The sequence below is a fragment of the Protopterus annectens genome, chromosome 2.part0 (genome assembly GCF_019279795.1).
Source record: "Protopterus annectens isolate FY-2018-M chromosome 2.part0, PAN1.0, whole genome shotgun sequence".
Classification (NCBI taxonomy): Eukaryota; Metazoa; Chordata; order Ceratodontiformes; family Protopteridae; genus Protopterus; species Protopterus annectens.
Genome location: NC_056728.1, coordinates 1,459,437,002 through 1,459,457,406, shown reverse-complemented (window position 1 = coordinate 1,459,457,406; position 20,405 = coordinate 1,459,437,002). Strand labels below are relative to the sequence as shown.

Genomic DNA, 20,405 nt, shown 5'->3' with positions numbered 1-20,405 from the left:
TAATTATGCTGCATTGGCACAGGTGTATGATTGTATAAACAGTACCACAGTGTGACGTGATGCATAACCAAGGTTGTATTTGGAGGTGTTGTCACAAATTGTTTATTTCAATAACTGTGAAATGTTAAGGGAAATACACAATTAGCACACAGTTCTATGTGGACACCACCAGCCATACTCAGCTGGAGAAAATAGACAATCTGCTAGCTGACAGGTCATTTCACACTTTACCCCTCCCCTTCACCACTGGCCATCAGCCAAAGTATACATGCAGTCGTTACTCAATTTATCTTCTCAGGACAGTAGCTCATCTGTGCACTCTCTACAACTAATAACACAGAATCAGTGGGCCCTGACAACATCACAGGTTGCCTATAGCATTACTTAAAACCTGACCTACCAGATACAGTTGGATTCCCTACTTAAACGGGTCCCCTACAGAAGACTGACAGCTCACAACACCAACACCCACATCACCGACACCAAAAGCCTGACACACGAAATACTGACAATGGGGAAATGGTAAGTCTCCATAGTGCGGAATGGAAATATTTCCATTCCTGCACTGTAGTGCGATCAAATAGTTGGTATATTAAAGTTACGGGGGTGTGGGGTGCGGAACCCCCCATGGGGAGTGCAGGGGCGTAGCCCCCCCTGCTAGCAGAAAAAATGAAATGTTATTTTCCTTTTTTCTGCAGTAGCACTGTTGTCGGTATTTCGTGTGTTGGGCTTTTGGTGTCCGCGATGTGGGTATCGGTGTTGTGAGCTGTTGGACTTCTGTAGGGGATCCACTTAAACACAGGCTGCAGACAGCCTATATCATTGTAGAAGGTTGTACAGCAACAGCCATCCATCTGATCACAAGGGATCATCACCTAATGCATGGAGTTATAGACCAATAATCAGAACTATTCTCATCTGTGAGACAGACCAACAAGCCATCATAGACATTATCTTAAAGAACACAGGTAATCTCCTGACTGTGTACCAAACCCATGTTTGATTTAATAAGGCTACATCATGTCTGTTACATCTGTTTGGTATATTCAAGAAGGTCACCAAGGTAATGCAAGAGGAAAACACTATCATCCTGCATAACTTGACCTGGCCAAGGCATTTGACACAAATCTACACTCAGGTATTACAGAAAAAATGACTCAAATGGGCATAAACATCTACGTCACCAAATGGGCAGACAAATGGATCACATACAAGACACATAATGTCAAAGTGTGTGCGTCACCTCTATCTAGATTCCAGTGATCAGGTCTGTACCTCAGGATTCTGTATTAGGCCCTTTCTTGTTCAGAATTTAAGTCTCAGAAGTCAAGACTAACTTACACATCCTTTGTCTAACCAGCTTTCTGGAGGACTGCAAATTGCGGACAATTGTTAAATACAAAATTTTTATTGGTATATTGCAGACAGTATTAACACACACAAAGGACTATTGCCAGAGCCATGGAGACAGAGTAGATAAACAAAAATTATGGGGGGATTAATTCCTTTATGAAAGCAAATACACAAGCTAATTACAATATAGACAGCAGACCTCTATGAGCAGACTAAGTGGTATGTGACCTGTCTACTCAGGCATATAGTATGCAGAACTTACACCAGCATGTGCCCACAGTGCTGACTAATCCCTTGGGTGTAGCACAACTCCTAAGTATGTGTAGGACATCCACATCAAAAGACATTATAGTCCCATTATTCTCAGCCCTCATTACACCAATAATTGAGTACAATGCATCCTTTTGCATGTACCTCCCAACACATCTTCCAGGGATGATTTACTCAAGTGTATCACTTTTGCCACATTGAGCTCCCACACATCTTATTGGCCATACCTAAGTATTCTTTTTGCTGCATAATCATTAGGTGTTAACAATGCAGAACTCCTTTCAAGGTATTATATAAGATGCATGTGTGATATGTGTTCCTGTGATGTACCCAGTAAATACATAGCTCATTGACAATATTGATGTCACGGGTTACATCCATGCAAACCTGTAAACTAAACCTGTAAACTGTAACAGTGTCCCTCTTAACACTTCCAAAAAGTGGTCATTATTGAGGAAGGTGTGCTTAATTCCCCTTATAGATTACTGACAAATCATTACATTTGTACAAATGTGTTCATGCAGAACATGTTTAATAACTCACAATCACATATTTTATGTCAATGACAGACATTAATGGTGGTATTATTCTGATATTGTCCAGGATTGTACATGATTATGTCTACTATTGTCTATTAGCCTGTTGCTATGTGTCTTGCTTGGTTGAGACTGACATTGCATTCATATTCAAGCAACTCATTTTTCACATCTTCACAATATACACCTACCCCCTACTATTTATATTGTCCTTGATAAATGTCCTCTCCAGTGATCATGTCAGAGTCTTATATCAAAACCAGTCATCTTCACTGATATATGACCTTGTGTGACAGTCACATAATATACAATAACTGTGTGATGTTATGACTATTCTCACAGAGGAGGTGTAAAAAGCAGTACGTACTGTATCATGTACATACGTGATTACTGTTCATGCTACCACCATCTTGTCTTTGTTGTGTGTGTACATTGACATGCCCTTATATGCTGTCCATTACCATGTTTCACTTGTCCTCTACCCCTGTTGTCACTCCCACCATCATGTGTGGCCCTTTTCAATACAAGAGTTCCCCAGAATAATTATTTATACTGCAGCCTATGTACCCTTGATGATCACCACCAAAGGATTATTTAGTATGCCTAAAACAGGTTTGTAGAGTACTCTGCACAGACTACACATTTCTATAATGTGTTAGAACTTTATGTAGTCATTGTGGCTGTCTGCACAATCCCACAGAATTAGATAGCTTGTTGGTAAACATGTCTGCATGCCTCCAAGTGTTCATGCTACTTTACATGGTTTCCTGGCCTGCAACACAGCTGCCAGCCACGAAACCACAGCTGTATCCATGTAAACGTGATGTGTGGCATGCATATGCAATTAACACTGTTGCTTATCTCACTAACATATAAACTCCAAATAGGCTTTGGACTAAGCCTACATGGAGTTTACTGAATCCCTAGGAAAGTGTTAAGTGAAAAGGTTGATAAAAATATTTAGTGTTATGTGGATAATCTGGAACCAAACAGTGAAATAAATTATGTACAATGCTTAATGAATTTATCAGAAATGTTAAAAAAATAAGATTTTGGTTGTGGAAGGTAGAGTGGGGGTCAGATATAAATGCATTTTGAATGTAAAAAAAAAGAATATGAGGTCACTGTAAATAGGTTGTGTATAATATTGTAAATAATGTAAATGTAAATGTTATTTTATTTAGTCAGTTTATATTGTAAATAATTAAGATTTTTTTAAATAAAGGACCCCTACTCTTTTTGATAGATGCTATGGGATCTTTTACTATCACTGGAGCTAACACCAAATAAAGCATGTCGGGCCACGGTTTAATGTCTCATCTGAACGACAATACACTCTGGAGTACAACACTCCCTTATGTTGTACTGCAGTGTCAGCCAGAAAACAGGGACATACCTCTAAAATAGGAACATCATGTGCAGGGGTAAATCAGGCCTGAAAATAAGGATGCTTCTTCAAATTAGGGACATTTGAGAGTTCTGTCATTATGTATGATGATGTATGATAAATAATATCCAGTGTATATCCCAGAGATTAGGGGAACTATAATGAAAACAGAAGCACCATGGCTTCAGAATTCTGAATGCACCACTGGTGAACAAGGTAATAATTGTTATTCTTAAATTATAGGGTATTGGAATAATACAGACAGAAAGAGACCAACACAAGAATGACTATTAGTAAGTTTCAGTATGGAATAAGTTATTTAATATGGGAAATATCTGGCACATAGAAAGGGAATCTACTGGCTACAGCTCTCACTTAGTTCTTAAGTGACAGCATGTTGACCATCAAAATGTCCATGTCTTGTACCTGGATCATAAACTCCAACCTCTTAACCCCCACAACTGATAATGACTTACATATAAGGGGTTTACTATCAAAATCAAGAATCACAGTTCTTTCTGTATTCACTTAACCAAAAATAAATGCCGGCAATAAAAAAGTTATTTCATCAGAATGATGACAGTGGTAATGTCAATAATTTGCATTTCAATATTATTGACATTACCCAGGTTACCTTGACTTCTGGTGATGTTTTACTTATGTTGTGCAGGGGGGCAAACCCCCCATACCCCCATGGGGGCAAACCCCCACTCCTCCTGCATATTATATACACAAACTCCAAGATCACACTACAGTGAGGAAAAGGGTAAATTTCCTGATCCCCACTGTAGTGCGATCTCCAGTCAGAACGTTGACCTCATATGAGTAAAAGCACACTAGCATTCGATAAGGTGGATTCAGACATTTGCAGATCGGTGTTATGGAAACTGGAAACCATGCATTCAACCATCCTAGTTTCGCGTAACAGCTATTCAGCATTTTAACAGTAAAACCATATAAAGAGCAGTAGACACCTGCATGACTGCAGGAGCAGTCTTCTGGACAAGCTTTCGTGTAAGAAGGCGAGGCATAAAGTTAGATATCATCTGCACAGTTGTGGCATCTTGTTCCCCTCCTTCAAATGAAGCAGAAGTAAGTACACCATAAAGAACAAAAGAACCAAACAGCCAAAATGGAACCCAAAGGAACCCAGCACATAAACTGATAGCTCTTCAAAGAATTTATGTCAAAGATACAGGAGTAGTACCCTGAGCGATAAATAGAAAACCACCTGAGGACAATGTAAGTAAGTCTGTATTGTGATCACATATACTTGACCAGGATATTGGGATCCATCCATAATGTAAAACGTAGAGAAGAGATCAGAGAGTATTACTATGGAATATAATCACACTCCCCTCAACACTAGGAAGTCAGTAATGAACTTAATGAGGGCTGCATCTGTGCTGCATGTAGATTTGGAATTAGAATGAAAAGGATCTTAGAGGTTCCACAAAGATAAATAAATTTACCATTCAACATAATGCAACTTTCTCAATAACATTACCAATAAACGGAAGATTAGTGACAGAATAAAAACATATTCCAGAACATGAAAGTAAAAGAAGCATTTCTAAAGGATGGCTTTCGTAATAGCCTTATTTAAACTAGCTGGAAAAGTCCCATCTTCAGGGGTGATCACATAATCTAAAAGTAACCAGGCCTGGTGACTCAAAGAAAGATTTTACCAACCTTTATCTCTGTGATACAAACTAGTAATATATGGGGCAGGTAAAAGAAATAATACATAGTATCTTGTAGTCAGTATGCCTAAATTCATTACAGCACCAGGCAAAAGGTCCCATGGCAATTCATCAGGTTGACATAAGGAGACTACCTGTCAGTGATCAGCCTACTCTGGGCAACCTTATCAGCAAAGTAGTAGGTGGTTCTTATATTTAGGGGATGAAAAAGCATTGAGAATTCTTAGATGGTTTGTACCAAGCTATCTTCCATTATGTGTAATAAATTAACATGTTGACAAGAAGCTGTAGATCTCTTTAAGGATATAAAATGTACTTTTTTGTGAAGGATTTATGACATGTAGGTCATATGGTGGTCTACAAGCAAGCCTATTTGATGTCTCACCTTCATTCAGGCCACTGAATTCTCTGCAGCTTATGAAGATTTTAGCTATAGCATCACTGTCTGCTTATGATAGATACAGAACACACACATAACTTAGGGAAAAAATCCATGGCATAAGAAATGGGTTTACTATAGAACTGGACCGATAACCTCTGCATCTTCTCTTTCTGTACCCAGAGCTTGGTAAACATCATTACTTGAAACATGTCTTATTTCCCTGAATTGGGCCACCTCAGTACCAGATGACCTTATATAGGAAGTCCAGACAGAAATGGAAAATGGTGATCAGTGAAATTTGGGCTCTACTTCCAGGTCAGATGTCACGACACCACATTGGACCACCAACTTAATGAATGTCATTAAGTATAAGTAGCACAGTTAAAAGTCTCCATAATAATTGAGGAATTACATAGCAAATATCATATATTTAATATATATATTAAAGAGGTGAGAGAGGAAAGACGGAAATTGTACCTGCTAAGAGAAGACCCGAATGGTGACTTCAGTGCACATCAAAGGAAGAAGGGGAATATCAGAATGACCCTTACATACTCGAATGATATGAGGCATATATGTAATATAATAAAAGGCAATTGGAAGATATTGACATCAGATGAGAAGTTGAAGAAAGTAGTGGGAGATGTACCCCGTTTTGCCTTTAGAAACAACCGGAACTTGAAGCAATTACTATGCAATGACTCAAACAGGTGAAAAAGGCATTGTTTCTGATTGGAAAGGTACTCATCCCTGCCATAGATGTACTAGCTGCAGATATATTACAACTGAGAATGAGTTCACACATCCTGTTACTGGGAAGAAATATTATTTCATCTTCTTTGCAGACTGTACCACCAGAAATGTTATTTATCTAGCTAACTGTGATTTCTGCAGCAGTTTCTATGGGGGGGGGGGGGACTACTAGACAAATGAAAGAGAGAATTTCAAAATATGTAAGTGATATAAGACTACTGGACCAAAAGAATCCTTTGTTGAAACATATTCAGGAGAATCTAGGACATAGCTTCTACTTTAGGGTAATACAAGTTGCGGAAAGTAACCCCAGAGGCAGAGATATTGATAATGTTACAGAATTAACAGAAATGTTGTGGATTAGGAAGTTGCAAGCACATAGGTCCCCAGGACTTAATATAAATTATCCGCTGAAACCAGCTCTGAAAAGGTAGAGAATAAAGAGACATCTTTGATTTGTCAATACCACATTTGAAGTGATGTTTACATAAAGGAAGAAGTTGGCACTTTTACTCATGCTGATTGTCTGAAAGTGTTGTATATATACTGCTTTTCACCTTGTTCTTTTATGTGGATCTGAAGAAGGATCATTACGATCCAAAAGCACTTATCTGGTTTTATTTATTTTATTAAACTTGCATTTTATCGCTAAGTTCAGTGTTTCACTGGCTTTATTGTCCTGCCAATACCTAGCTGTTATGGTATATATCCTGGCTGTGTTGGCTGTATATATATATATATATATATATATATATATATATATATATACATACATACATATATACACACATGCACAATGTCACTGAAATAAAGTAATACGAGTGAACTAAAGGAGTAGATGCAATGAAAAGTCCACAAATGAATGCCAGTGTAGCACAACATCTCCTGTGGCTCAGGTCAACAGACAAACAGTTGTGCAACAGATTGGTAAGAAAGTGTCTTAGGCTTACACTGAATGTAGTACTGCTTCCCAGTTGTAAAGTAGGAAACTCAGGAAAAGCAGGATCTCAGATACATGTTTTGCAAACAGGTTCAACACAAAAGAGGGAGCAAAAGCTATTTAAGCACATGGTTATATGAACAATATTATTGAGAACAAACCTTCCTCAAAATTGTGTTCCAGTAAGGTGCATCTCTATATATTCTGATTTCCATTAAAGGTAAGTACATGGAACAATGCTCTCCAATGTTGAAGAAGCCCCACTTAGCAAAACTGTACATGGTAGCTGGATCACTGCATCATGCCAAGCATCAGCAGCACATGGGTTAAGCATGACCAGGCACTAATAAGTAAAGCAAATTGGGGAAAGAAAAGTGACCCAAAGTCATTTACCACAGTTAGAGCAGGTAATTACAGATAATCTACTGAGTTTCCACAACAAAAAAGAAAGAAAGAAAAAAAAATCATACAGTGGGTCAAATTAAGACAGACATTCAGATATAAAGACATGCACTAAAATCAGCTACAGAGGTAAACTCATCTGGCCAGTAGTGCAAATGCTGTTAAAAGAGGCAGGTACAATGACTGTAGATGATATACAGTAGTGTCAGTGGTGCAACAGGTAGTGCACTCACCTTTGGTGCAGAAAGCTGTGAATTCTGTTCCTGCACCAGATAGATAATTGCTGACTCTACAGTGTAGCATTAAGGGGGTGCTGTACTCTTGAGTGTGTCATCCTTAAGATGAGACATTAAACAAAGGCCCCATCTGCTTGAGTTGGTGACAGCTCATGTGGATGTAAAATATTCCACGGCACCTGTTGAGATGAGTAGAATTAAATTCATCAATACTCTGACCAAATTACTGATAGCGATATAAATACCACCTTGAGTCTCCCCTGAAAAGAAGCAATAAGCTAATTGGACTAAGCTGGTCAACAATGGATAAATAAAATAAAGAAATACCTGAAAATAAATCCATAAGCTAAAAACAGAATAAACTGAACATTAGTATAACAGTACTCTTACAATAATATTACAGCCAGATTAAAAGTATAAAGCAAACCTACATCCTTGCATTAAAACAGCATTGACAGCCAGCAGTAACAATCTTTGGATTCTCTTGGTTTGTCATTCATAAATCTACTTCCATTACCATGTGCTGTTTTTCCTTGTTTTGTTTATCCCCACTCCTTCAAATATGTGACAACTAACATGCTCTTTACTGCTTATTAATTCCTCCAGTATCATTTCATTATCTTTACAGTGATTATTCCTGCAGTAATTTGAATTACAGTGGGTTCAAATCCACTGTGCCTCACTTCTATAATGTAACACACATAAAAAAATATTTTTCCTCTACAGTACAGTAATGATATAATTGGTTACAGAAATTACAAGCTGTATAGAGTGACACTTCCTGAAGAAAAACTTGATTAGAATTTGCTTCATTTTTCATAGCGGTTTACCATTGAAAATGTAGGTTTCTTACTGAAATTTCAAGGCCCACAATTACAATTTTCAGAAGAGTGAAAAATGCAATATCTAAATATCAGAAAAATATATGATTGGGGTTCGGGGGTGAAGTGTCCTGAAAAAAAAAATGCTTTATTGACTGTATTTTTTGCAATTGTTTATTTATTTATTTTTTTTGTTATAGCTGTGGTATTCATGACTATGGATGTTCTACTTTCGATAGGGGACAGAAACACATCCTGTAGTGTCACTCTACAGAGCTGTATGATTTTGCTATTATAATGTGTGAGTTTTCAGACAAGCTACGAATCCAGGCACTGACAGTTCATGTACAATGCCTATAGCATTATAAAGATAATCTTTGGTAAACCCATTAATTTATAGGTCACTCCATTGCCAAGATTTAGTTTGTAATTTTTGGTTTGTGGAGTGGTTTTTATATTTCCATGGTACTTTCATATTGTGTGTACCTCTTATTTCATTATCCACCAGTCCCGTTAAGCTTATGTCACACTGAAACATCTCTGCTCTGAAGTTATGTGTGCAAAACATCATGTAAATAACACCTTTTTTAATAAATTCAGGCCATTTGATCAAATAAACCACGAAAACAAACACATTCATTCACATGCAATTATTGTATCTATCAATCCCCCAAAAAATCATGCTATACTGACTCATTCAATCAAAACAATTGTGACTGCACATGTCAGTTACCTTTTTGTGCTTTCAACTGTGTCAGATATTGTTGGTTAAGTGAGATATAAAGAGTACTGACCTCAGCAATTCGGCTTTGCAAATGGTTCGCAACATCAGTTACGTTATATAACTGATTCTGTAAGGTGCTAAGCCAAGTGACCGTTGAGTTCTGACAAAGAAAAAAATATTTCTTATTATGGTTTATAACAAAGTAAATAATACTAAACATTTCCGCAAGTCAACAGAAAAATCTTAACATTTCTGAAGGAATTTTGAAGAAATATCAGCAAGGTGTAAATACAGTTTCTGAATGCACATCATTAAGTGATTAAATTAGCAATGTCTGAACTACTGGGAGATATGAGTTTGCCCTCATGTAGTATGAAGATTTGCCTTGCATGTATTGGAAGAACAAAGTCATCATCTTAGAAATGCTAGCTTAGCATCAACGTCATCCTTTGCTTTTTCTTTATTTCACTTTGTATCATGTTTTGACTTTGAACATAAAACAATGTTCGTCTATTGAATGGAAGCTTGTGGGGAAATAGCATTTGAAGAAAGGAAAGATCTGTTATCATTTGGGGTTTAAGTAACATCAGTACTGTAGAACCCTCTTTGCTGCCAAAACTAAAGCATCAGACCATGAAAAAGAATACATTACTTTTAAAACTGCAGATAGTCAAACTATACCTGCCAGATGTACTGCATCATGGTTTTATTGTAAGCCTCATATACTGTGTAGCTTGAAAAAAGATTCTACCTGCATAGACTTTTAAAACAATTAAGTCCATGAGACAGGCCTCAGAGAATGTCCAAGAGACAGGTCTCAGGAAAAAAGAGAGACTTAAGTGCTGCTTAAGTACTATATTGCAAAAAAAAATGTTTGCTTGGCTGAGAGGTTATGTTATACATTACAATTGTATAAGCTCTGTACAAAGCCTGTCTTAGAATTATCTATCTTCTGTTGAGCTGTTTGTGTGGCAAAGAAGGATAAGGTACCCATCTTGTGTTCTGAAGGTGCACTGGAGTGCAAATTCAAATCCAGACCTATGTAGTAATATCTCATGTGTACTACCAATTTTATAAATAGGACCTGATGGAAAGACAGGTATGTATCCCAGGGACTACCCCATCTCTGGAACAGGCTTCTTGTCCACATGAAGCAGAGTTCCTCCCTAACCCAATTCAAGTGCAACTTGGACAAATGGTTGGGAACAGGAAATTCATCCCTGGTTTGGCACCTATGTCTCTAATGGACACAGGCAACCTGTAAATGTTTCGTCTCCCAGGCCCCTGCTTCTAAATGTTTCATCTCCCAAGCCCCTTCTTACACTTATCAAGGGTATCGGAACTTGTCAGAAATTTGGGATGCATGGCTAGGCTTAAAAAAGCCCTTGTGGTCATTAGTCTAGTAAACACATATGAACCTATGAGAAAAACTGAAGGAAGTGTCTTTTTCAAAGCCTGTTCATAGTTGTTACCAATGGATGGTCTAATTGTTTAGAATCATTAAGGAGTGATCTAACTGGCATCATGATTTCTAAACTGCAGTTCTACTACTGACTGATTAATTTCACTATGTTGTTTTGCATATGCTTCTAAAAAATATATTTATTTGAGATTTGATTATCAGGAAAGTCTGACTGGGTAGGGGCCCATTTTCAGGGGAGGCCTGGGGAGAAAATCTCCAAAGTATTACAACAAAATTATAAGAACAATAATTTTATTGTCTTCAAAAATAATACAAAATATCTATAGTTTAAATAATTATAACAAACTAGACATAATGTGAAAACATTGGTTAAGAATAGATACAACTTATATGACTATGATTTAATATTTAGAGACATTTTAGCCAGTTTAGAAAAATCAAAGGTAAGTTAGCATAATAAAAACAGGAACTGCAATAAGAAGTGGAAGAAAAAAACAGGGTTATGGCATAAGTCAGGGGAGAGAAACTGAATGACGTAAGGAAGTGAGTGAAGAAAGGGGGAGTAAGGAGGTGTAAGGTATGAAGAGGTACTTGCCCATATTTAGGGATATAATTTATCCTGGGGTTGAGCAAGAAGAGGACAATATTTTGGCTAGGAGATCTTTCAGAATGGTTTTAAATGATTAGAGGGAGGGTGCTGACATGATGGAGGCAAGTAAGGAGTTCCAAGGCTTAACAACATGGTATAAGTACAGACCATGCCCAGCAGATTTCATAGGTTTGTGGCCAGGGAGGAGTTGTTGGTCATTTGATTGTAATGACTGAATGGGAACATAGATGTGAAGAATGGCGTTTAGTGTTGGACAAGCAGATGGATGCTGGATAATTTTATAGGTGGTAAGAAGCTGTGTATATGTTATTTGATGGAGTAGTTCTAAAGAATTTAGGCTTTTTAGTGCTATATAGTGATGGGTTCTGAAAAAAAGGTATTTGCAGCAAATGTAATCACTTTATCATAACATTGTTCAAGTTTTGTTTTTTGTGATGCCTAGAGGAAGGATGGGACCACTTTAAAGTACCAAGGGGATGAGATAAGAAGTGACAAGTGTGGTTTTAGTTGCATTGGTGAGAACGTTTTCAGTTGTGGAAAACATCCCTAACTTTTCCTGATTTTTTATGTAATTTTGTATATGAAGGTCAAATTTAAGATTATCATCCACTATTATTCCAAATAATTTGCTATGAGAAGTCACTTCACTGGTTGTATTATTAAAAGATGGATTTTTAAATTATGTTTTTTTATGAGAGAGGGATTTGAGGAAAGAAGAATTTTTTGTTTTGGATTGAGCATGAGATCTTAGTTACAAAGCGTGTTTCAGTGGCTGTTATAGCTTCCTGAGTAATTGTTTGGAGATGTGCCCTGTTGCCTGATGGGCATATGGGTGTGGAATCATCTGTGTATTGTATTAGGGAGGTCTGCTGTGTGGATGTGTGGAGGGTGATGTTAAAGAGGAGGGGACCCAGAATAGAGCTTTATGGTATACCAGTGGTAAGTAGGAGGTATAGAGAGAAGGTGGAGTTCCATTTTGCTGACTGATACCTATTGAGCAAGTAGTTTTTGAACCATAGAAGGGTGACAACATTTCAAGGAGAAGTTTGCTGTGACAAACTGTGTCAAAGACTTTAGACAAGTCAAGAAATAAGGAGGAGACTAGCTTGCTATTATTTTCTGTTGCATTACTGACAGTATCTGTAGAGGTTTGAAGTACAGTATTAGTTACTGCTGGAGGGATGGAGGCCATATTGTGTGGAGGGTTGGAGTTCTTCCTGCAGGAGATGGTTTAGAAATTGTTTTTGAATACATTTTTTCAAGTATTTTGGAGAGAGGGGATATGATTGCTATAGGACTAAAGTCAGTGATGTCTGTCAAATTTCCTCCCATCAGCTCTCAGAAATACCTAATTGATGCCCTTCCTTGAGGTCCATGTGCACTTTCCTTGGCTTAGTGAGTACATGTATTTTATTTTAATTAATTTATTCACTAATCATTTTACTGAAATGGTTCATTGCAGTCTATTTTTACCTATAGCTTGGGTCTCAAGGACAAAGATACATACATAGGTTCCCTGCAGAATGTCAAGTGTCTTTTTGGTTGGCAGTCATTTATGATCAGCCAAGCAGCTGGTTGAAAAGTGTGTGAGACTGCACAATTCCTGGGGATGGGAAATACACCCTTAGCATGTGTTTGTATAATGTACAGTTTATTATATATAACTAGCAGTGTGTGTGTGTGTGTGTGTGTGTGTGTGTGTGTGTGTGTGTGTGTGTGTGTGTGTGTGTGTGTGTGTGTGTGTGTGTGTGTGAGTAGTGGTGGGGCTTCCCCCCCAATTTTTTTTTAAGTTTTAAATTTGCAAACACAGAGGCTGTTTCTTGGTGCATGCAAACTGTTGTGCCGACATTAGTGTTTGACATTTTGCCAGTCAATTTTTAGTGTAGTTGATCTTTTCTATTACGCCCATGATATCTATAGCTCATCTATATCTATCTATCTATCTATCTATCTATCTATCTATCTATCTATCTCAATGTCTCTCTCTCTCTGAAAATATAAATATACATATATTATTATTATTATTTATTATATAGTATGTGTTTATATAAAAAGTTCAGCACTCCTCTAATGACTGAAAAAATATTTAATATTAAATAAAGTTTCGGAAGCACAACTTCAAATAATAAAGCTTGTTCAACAACAGCAGGTCTAGGTTTATCTAGAAATCTTTATCAATTCTCCAGAGCTGTATGAATTCTTAAGTATATACTGTGATGTATCATGTGACTTCTTAAAGCCAACCAAAAAGCAAATGTCAGTAATGAGCAGGAAAAATGCATGCAACTGTTAGAAATTCTCATTCAGACCTGAAACAAAACTGCTGCTAGGTTAACTATCCATAGGCATTCCTTATAATCCTGAAGGAAATGTTTCCTTTGAGGGCACCCTTTTCCAATTATCTTATCAATGCCAATGATGCTAAAATTGCATTCTTATAAAGGACACTTTTGTTGCTGTGGCATCTAATGTTGCTCAACTGTAATGTTATTCCTTGCTTGAATATCCAAGTCATCTGTCCAATCATAAAAAAACTTTGCACTGACATGCTGCCATACAGACAATCCAAGCGTAATAATCTGTTTAATGCCAAATGATCTAGCAGTATTTACCAAAGTAAAAAAAAAATGTTTTACATGTATTCATGCAGTATGTGCACTGCTTACAAGAAAAACACCCAAAGAGGGTAGATGAAGTAACAGTAGAGTCTACTGTTGCAGATTTTTTGTGAGTTGAAACTATCTGGTCTGTCGTTCTACTTTTCTGGTAACTAAAGGACATTTCCTTGGGTAAATTGACTTAAAAAATCCTGTTTAGAATATACCTATAAGACTCCAGTACCTGTCTGATTCTAAAGCCATTGGAACCATATTTAGCCACAAATCTAACAGTATCACTGACATAAGACTTACTTTTGTGGGTTTGATTAAATCACTCTGCTTTAGTCTTAGAATCAGCTAGTGACTCACCTATCAAAATATACTGCCTATAATAGCCTTGAGAGTAAAATCTGGCAAGAAGTTCCATAGCTTGATTCTTATATTCATAGTTGTGCTGCAACTGCATCTCACTTCCTTGTATTGCTGATAATGTGTTAGGGGTGACAGCTCTTAGCAGATAAACAGGAATTCCTGAAAAAGGGTTTAGTAAAATTTGTAGTAGAAGCAGTATGATCAGGTTCTTTAATAACATAAACAACATGTAACAAGATGGTTTACTTCTGGAAATTAACTTACACCATTTCCTACACACACACACACACACACATATATATATATATATATATATATATATATATATATATATATATAAACAAACTCACTGCTGCAAAAATATATATATATATATAAATATACAAAATATAAATATATATAAATTTATATTATAAATAATATAAATATATAAATATAAATACAAAAATAAACACACACACACACACACACACACACACACACACACACACACACACACACACACACACGCACACACATTTTAACCTCACTTTATAATTTAGTAATTCAGATGGATGTTACTGCCAGACTTATCCACAAGATGGTGACGTTGCATTATTTTTTGCTTTTGTTGTATTTTTTTTTTTTTTTTTTTTTTTTTATTATTTTATATTAAAGATAATGATTTGTGCGCTGTATGAAATCATTTACTCTATTTTCTAATTTCTATATCATTATTGGAAATATTTTTTTCATATTTTACTCATAAATTACAGAAGGTGTTTGCAATATATTATATTTTCTTATTGCTGGTATGCCTAAAAGGGGCAACATTATTCAATGAATGTGTCAAATAAATTTTTTACTGATTACATTTTTAATCAAATGGGTCAATTTATGTGCTTCACTCTGTTTTCATTTATAAAATTGACAAAGCCATTGGGTGAAACTGTGGCATGTTTTTTGGAGTGCCTTGCATAGTATGCAGTTTGTATTGCTGTGTGTGTGTGTGTGTGTGTGTGTGTGTGTGTGTGTGTGTGTGTGTGTGTATGGATTTGCTACCAAAACTTCTCTTAAATATACTAACTCCAGAGTTGCATAAAAGTGAAGAAAAGTGAAAATATCACACAAAATTAATCACTGCCACTGTATATATATATAAACCACATCAGCTGGTATTATGTATAGGTAACCACAAGCACCTGCTAAAGCTTTTTCACACATATAAACATAGACTGTATGGTGGCTTAATGGCTAAGGTGCTTGCCTTACAAACATAAAGTGCAGCGTTTGAGACTCACAAGGAATAACTGGCTAGGCTTAAAATGGCTTGCAAGGGCAGTTAGCTTAGTACTAACCTATGAACAAGGGTACATATTATGTTTTTGAATGCCATATGGTCGAACCCATATGTTCAAACTTTTAAAAGTTCCAACTTGTTAACAGAGATCTCTGTTCAGTGCAGAAAGGGAAGATTTCCCTTTACTGCATTGTAGTGCAGTCTCGGAGTTGGTATATTTAAAGAATGGGAAGTGGGGTGTGGGGTGCAAGGGCTTGCCCCCTGCTTACAACTGTTAGGTAGATTTTTTTCTGTTTTTTATTTTTATTTTTTTTGTCGTTTTCAAAATTTTAAAAGTTTGAACATATGGGTTTGATTATATAGCATTCAAACTTTTAAAGTTTCGATAACTTAATATGAACCCATAGGACAATACATACATATGGCACACCCAGTGAACTGAATTGCAGCTAAATTGTCAACTTAACTGACTTCCAGAAATTTTTCTTGGATCAGTAGGCTTTAGACAAAATTGTCATCACACACACAATAGAACGTTGATTATATGAAACATCAGTTATCCAAATGCAACCTTCCAAAGTATTCAAGTAGGAAAAATCATAAAGTCTGAATATGTAAATGTTATACATATTCGCTTGTGCATTTTTTTTGAGCTTGTAGTCTGTTCGTGTATAAAAATATTCCGTATTGTCCACTGGAATTGCCAAATGGCTGAAAAGTGCATTTCCTACATGCAGAAACCCCCCCCCCCAAGATTTTAGAAGTTTTTTATCTGGTTCAGTGTATGTTTGATTATCTGAATAGTTTGATTATCCGAACTATCATAGGTTCCAATTAGTTTGTATAATTGACTCTCTAGTGTGTGTGCATATACATATATATATATATATATATATATATATATATATATATATATATATATATATATATATATCTATGTATGTATATATATATATATATATATATATGTATATATATATATATATATATATATATATATATATATATATATGTATATATATATATATATATATATCCTTGTACTCAGATGCAATAGATTTTCATTTGTAGGGGTAAGATGTCTCAGACTCATAAAGAGAAACATTACACCACAGGAACAAATAGTATTATGTGAAGAATAGAGTTGCTGGAGGATGCTCCTTTGAATTAAGATTTTTGTCTACAAGAACGCATTATACATTTATTTACATAATTTATATAAACATGATATGCTCTGGTCTACAAACTCAGATACTTCAAAGTAATCCATCATTTGAAGACCAGTTAGGAATAACAGTGCTTATTGATTTAATATACCTTATTTGTAAATAAAGAAGTATTAATGCCTAATCAAGTTATAAGTGCTTGATTATTTTTAAGTCTAAGCAGACATTTAAATGAAGTTCATGGTTCTTTGTTCCTGATTTTGAGGGGTCTCAGCCAGCAACTTCATTGCTCACTACTAGTTTTTCCTTTGGCTTTATGCATATATATATATATATATATATATATATATATATATATATATATATATATATATGGAAACGCTCCATATTATCGAATGTTCTTAATAGTGAGTGTTATTTCTGCCGACAGAAGTGATTGAATGTTTATTTGTTCAAAAATCTGCCAGCAGTACTTTGTGGGAGATCATGGAAAAGTGTGGAGTGGGAATTTGCCCTTTCCCCACTGTTGTGCCATCTCAAAGTTGTCACATATTATTAGTAGGGGATGTGGGAAGTTAGTTGTTACCCTACAAGTAACATGAGTTTTCTGGAGATTTTTTTTTGGTGTTTTAAGTTATCATTTGAGATATAATTTGAGATAAATGTTTTGTCATTTGTTATTTGTGTACTTCAAAATTTCAAACATCCATATGAGTATATATTTACATACTGATATATCTGTGTACTTATATACATATTTATATACACATTTGTGTATGTGTGTGTGTGTATATGTGTGTGTGTGTGTGTGTGTGTGTGTGTGTGTGTGTGTGTGTGTGTGTGTGTGTGTGTGTGTGTGTGTTTGTGTGCATGTGAAAAAAATCTGCACTTACCACAGTTCTTTTTTTGTTTTGTTTTACTATAACACCTTGGCTGCAGATGATTGCCACTGCTGAAGTGACACCCTACCTCATAAGCAAAAATGCAGAAAAGGGATTATGGATTGATGGATTTATAATTTAAGAAAATATCTCTTTTAACAAAATAACTATACTTTTTAGTCCTGATATTATAACAATAAAAATGTGCTCTGGTGGTCAGACTGAAATATTTGAACTATATTGCTTTTGTATTGGTGTATGGCATACAAATGTAAATTAGAACAAGAAGAACAAGCTGATTTATAGCTTGACCTTTATTCATAGATGTCATGGTAGTTTTCAATGCTAGAATTCTAAACTATTCCTTATTAATCTTTATTCTTAGTTGTTCATACAATATTGCTGACCTTCATCTACTCCCAGATATATAAACACTCCCTGTTTTTCAAGTTCTTTTATATTACAGTCTTCACCTAGGTTGATATTTTCTCAGTGTTTCAGTTTTTGTGACATAAATGGCATTTTCACATGTTTGTCAAGGCCAAATGTCATTTTTGGACTTGCAACTGTCTATCGCCAAGTTGGCACCCCCACAACCCTAATTTGAGGAGCAAAAAATTAAATAAATAAATAAAACACACATGAAGCGCTGAGGCTGGAGCTTTGCTTCAGTCATGGAAGTTCTGCATTACTGACTGATCGTCAGAAGCTGATTGCTCCCCTAATATCCCGTGCCAGGGCAGCTGCCCCATCACATACTCCAGCTATGCTTCTAGACATTTTGATATCATTTCAAAAGATTTTAGTCATTTGTAATTGTTTTTTCATATGCTGACCTGTGGAACTATATAGTTTAAAATCATCCACAAAATATAGATAAAAAGTCATTTGGCAAGATATTTTTCGGGAAGCCAAGCTATAACCACAGGTCAGTTTGCTAAGTAAACAGCTTAATGGAATTAGATCAAGGAAAAACTGCAGTGGTGACAAAGAATCACCCCAGAATATATGTCTTTAGAATTTCATCCATAGGACAATGCGTTTTCCTTTATAGTGACTCCATTGTAAAGTGCTTTGTCACAGTAACATAGTGACTGTTATGTAATTTATCAATATATGGGTCTACTTCACTTCATCTAAAACTCATTTGACTGACTTTCACTTGATTGACACCCAAATTACCTAAATTTCAAATGACTGACAACTCATTTGACTGACTCTCATTTCACTGACTTTTAAGATATAGACTTGTTATGGGTTTCCCTTCACGTGTGACTTGGTTGTGATGAAAAGAATTACTGTAACTTATAGTGCTGACTATAAGAATACAGATAGTCATGTAGAAAGTAGTGTTGTAGTGTTTCTAAATGTGGGTTTGTCTGTTTACATTTTTATGGGAAGTATCTAAAGTAACTTTGGGAATGTTTTGTGCCTTCCCAGCAGTTGTGGCAGTGTGTAGAGTGTTTTAAGGCAAGTTAAAGTTATATGCCCTTTTCCCCACTGTAGTGCGATCCTGGAGTTAGTATATATAATTGGGGGGGGTGGGGAGCACAGCCCCCCACAATGAGGGGTGTGGGGGGCGTAGCCCACCACCTAGTTTGTTTGGACATTGTCCAGTTTCTGTTACAAGGGTAAGTAAGTAGTTTTTAAGTTCTGAAAAGAGTTAGTTATTGGTGTTCTAAGTGTGCATGTCTATGGTTTAAGATTTAGTATGTTAAAATTTAGCATTGTAAGCTGTCAGTGAAATGAGAGTTGGTCAAATGAGTTGTCAGTCATTTGAAATTTAGGTCATTTGGGTGTGAGTCAAATGAAAGTCAATCAAACGAGTTTTAAGTGAAGAGAGCTAGACCCCAATATATATATATATATATATATATATATATATATATATGGTGCATTTTATATATCAGCAAGCATTCTGTGTTCTATGAATATACCATACTGAGGTACTGCCTGAATTTACAATTCTCTGTTATGGCTTTGCTTAGTATTAAATTATCATGTGTTTCATATGAATTTCTTTTATTACCTTTCTGTTCTATTGCCATGAATGAATTGTTATTTAACTGAATATAAAGTCTGCCCGAATCATTTTTGGTATGTAATTTATATGTTGCAGGAAGGCAAGTTATTGGTCTACAGTGCTTAGGACAGATTTGCAGGTTTGCTTTTAAGAAGGAGTATCTTGTTAACCAGGGTGGTGTTAGCTGATATGTTTATAAGTAATTTTTACTCCAGGCTTAATCATTGTGAGAAGATATTAGTACCTTTAGTCAGGAACTGGGTAGAGCACCTGCACCAAAGGTTATCTGCTTAGGAGCATTTTCTAAATTTGTCTCAGTTTTGCTAGCTATTACTGTTTCCCTTTTCATGATGTCCCGATGGAAATATCCAAAAAGAGAAGCTTAACATCTCAATGTTGAAAACTCTAATCTGGATAATATCACGGTAGTACTGCTGAATACTAGTAGGATGCTGCTGTGGTATGGCGGTAGCGTTGTTACCTCACAGCAAGAGGCTCTCCAGTTCGATTCTCAGCTGGGCTTGGGAGTGCCTTCTGTGTGGAG

The 20,405-nt window shown here is 36.0% G+C and overlaps 1 protein-coding gene across 2 annotated transcripts in view; it reads right to left on the bottom strand.

Annotated features, from left to right (window-relative positions):
- Nucleotides 1-20,405, bottom strand: part of LOC122793532 — a 781,784-nt gene that overhangs the window by 321,438 nt on the left and 439,941 nt on the right. For both annotated transcript variants that reach the window (XM_044061662.1, XM_044061663.1), the window contains exon 7: nucleotides 9,578-9,667. In XM_044061662.1, the coding sequence (XP_043917597.1) occupies nucleotides 9,578-9,667 (90 nt within the window). The remainder of the gene's footprint in view (nucleotides 1-9,577; nucleotides 9,668-20,405) is intronic.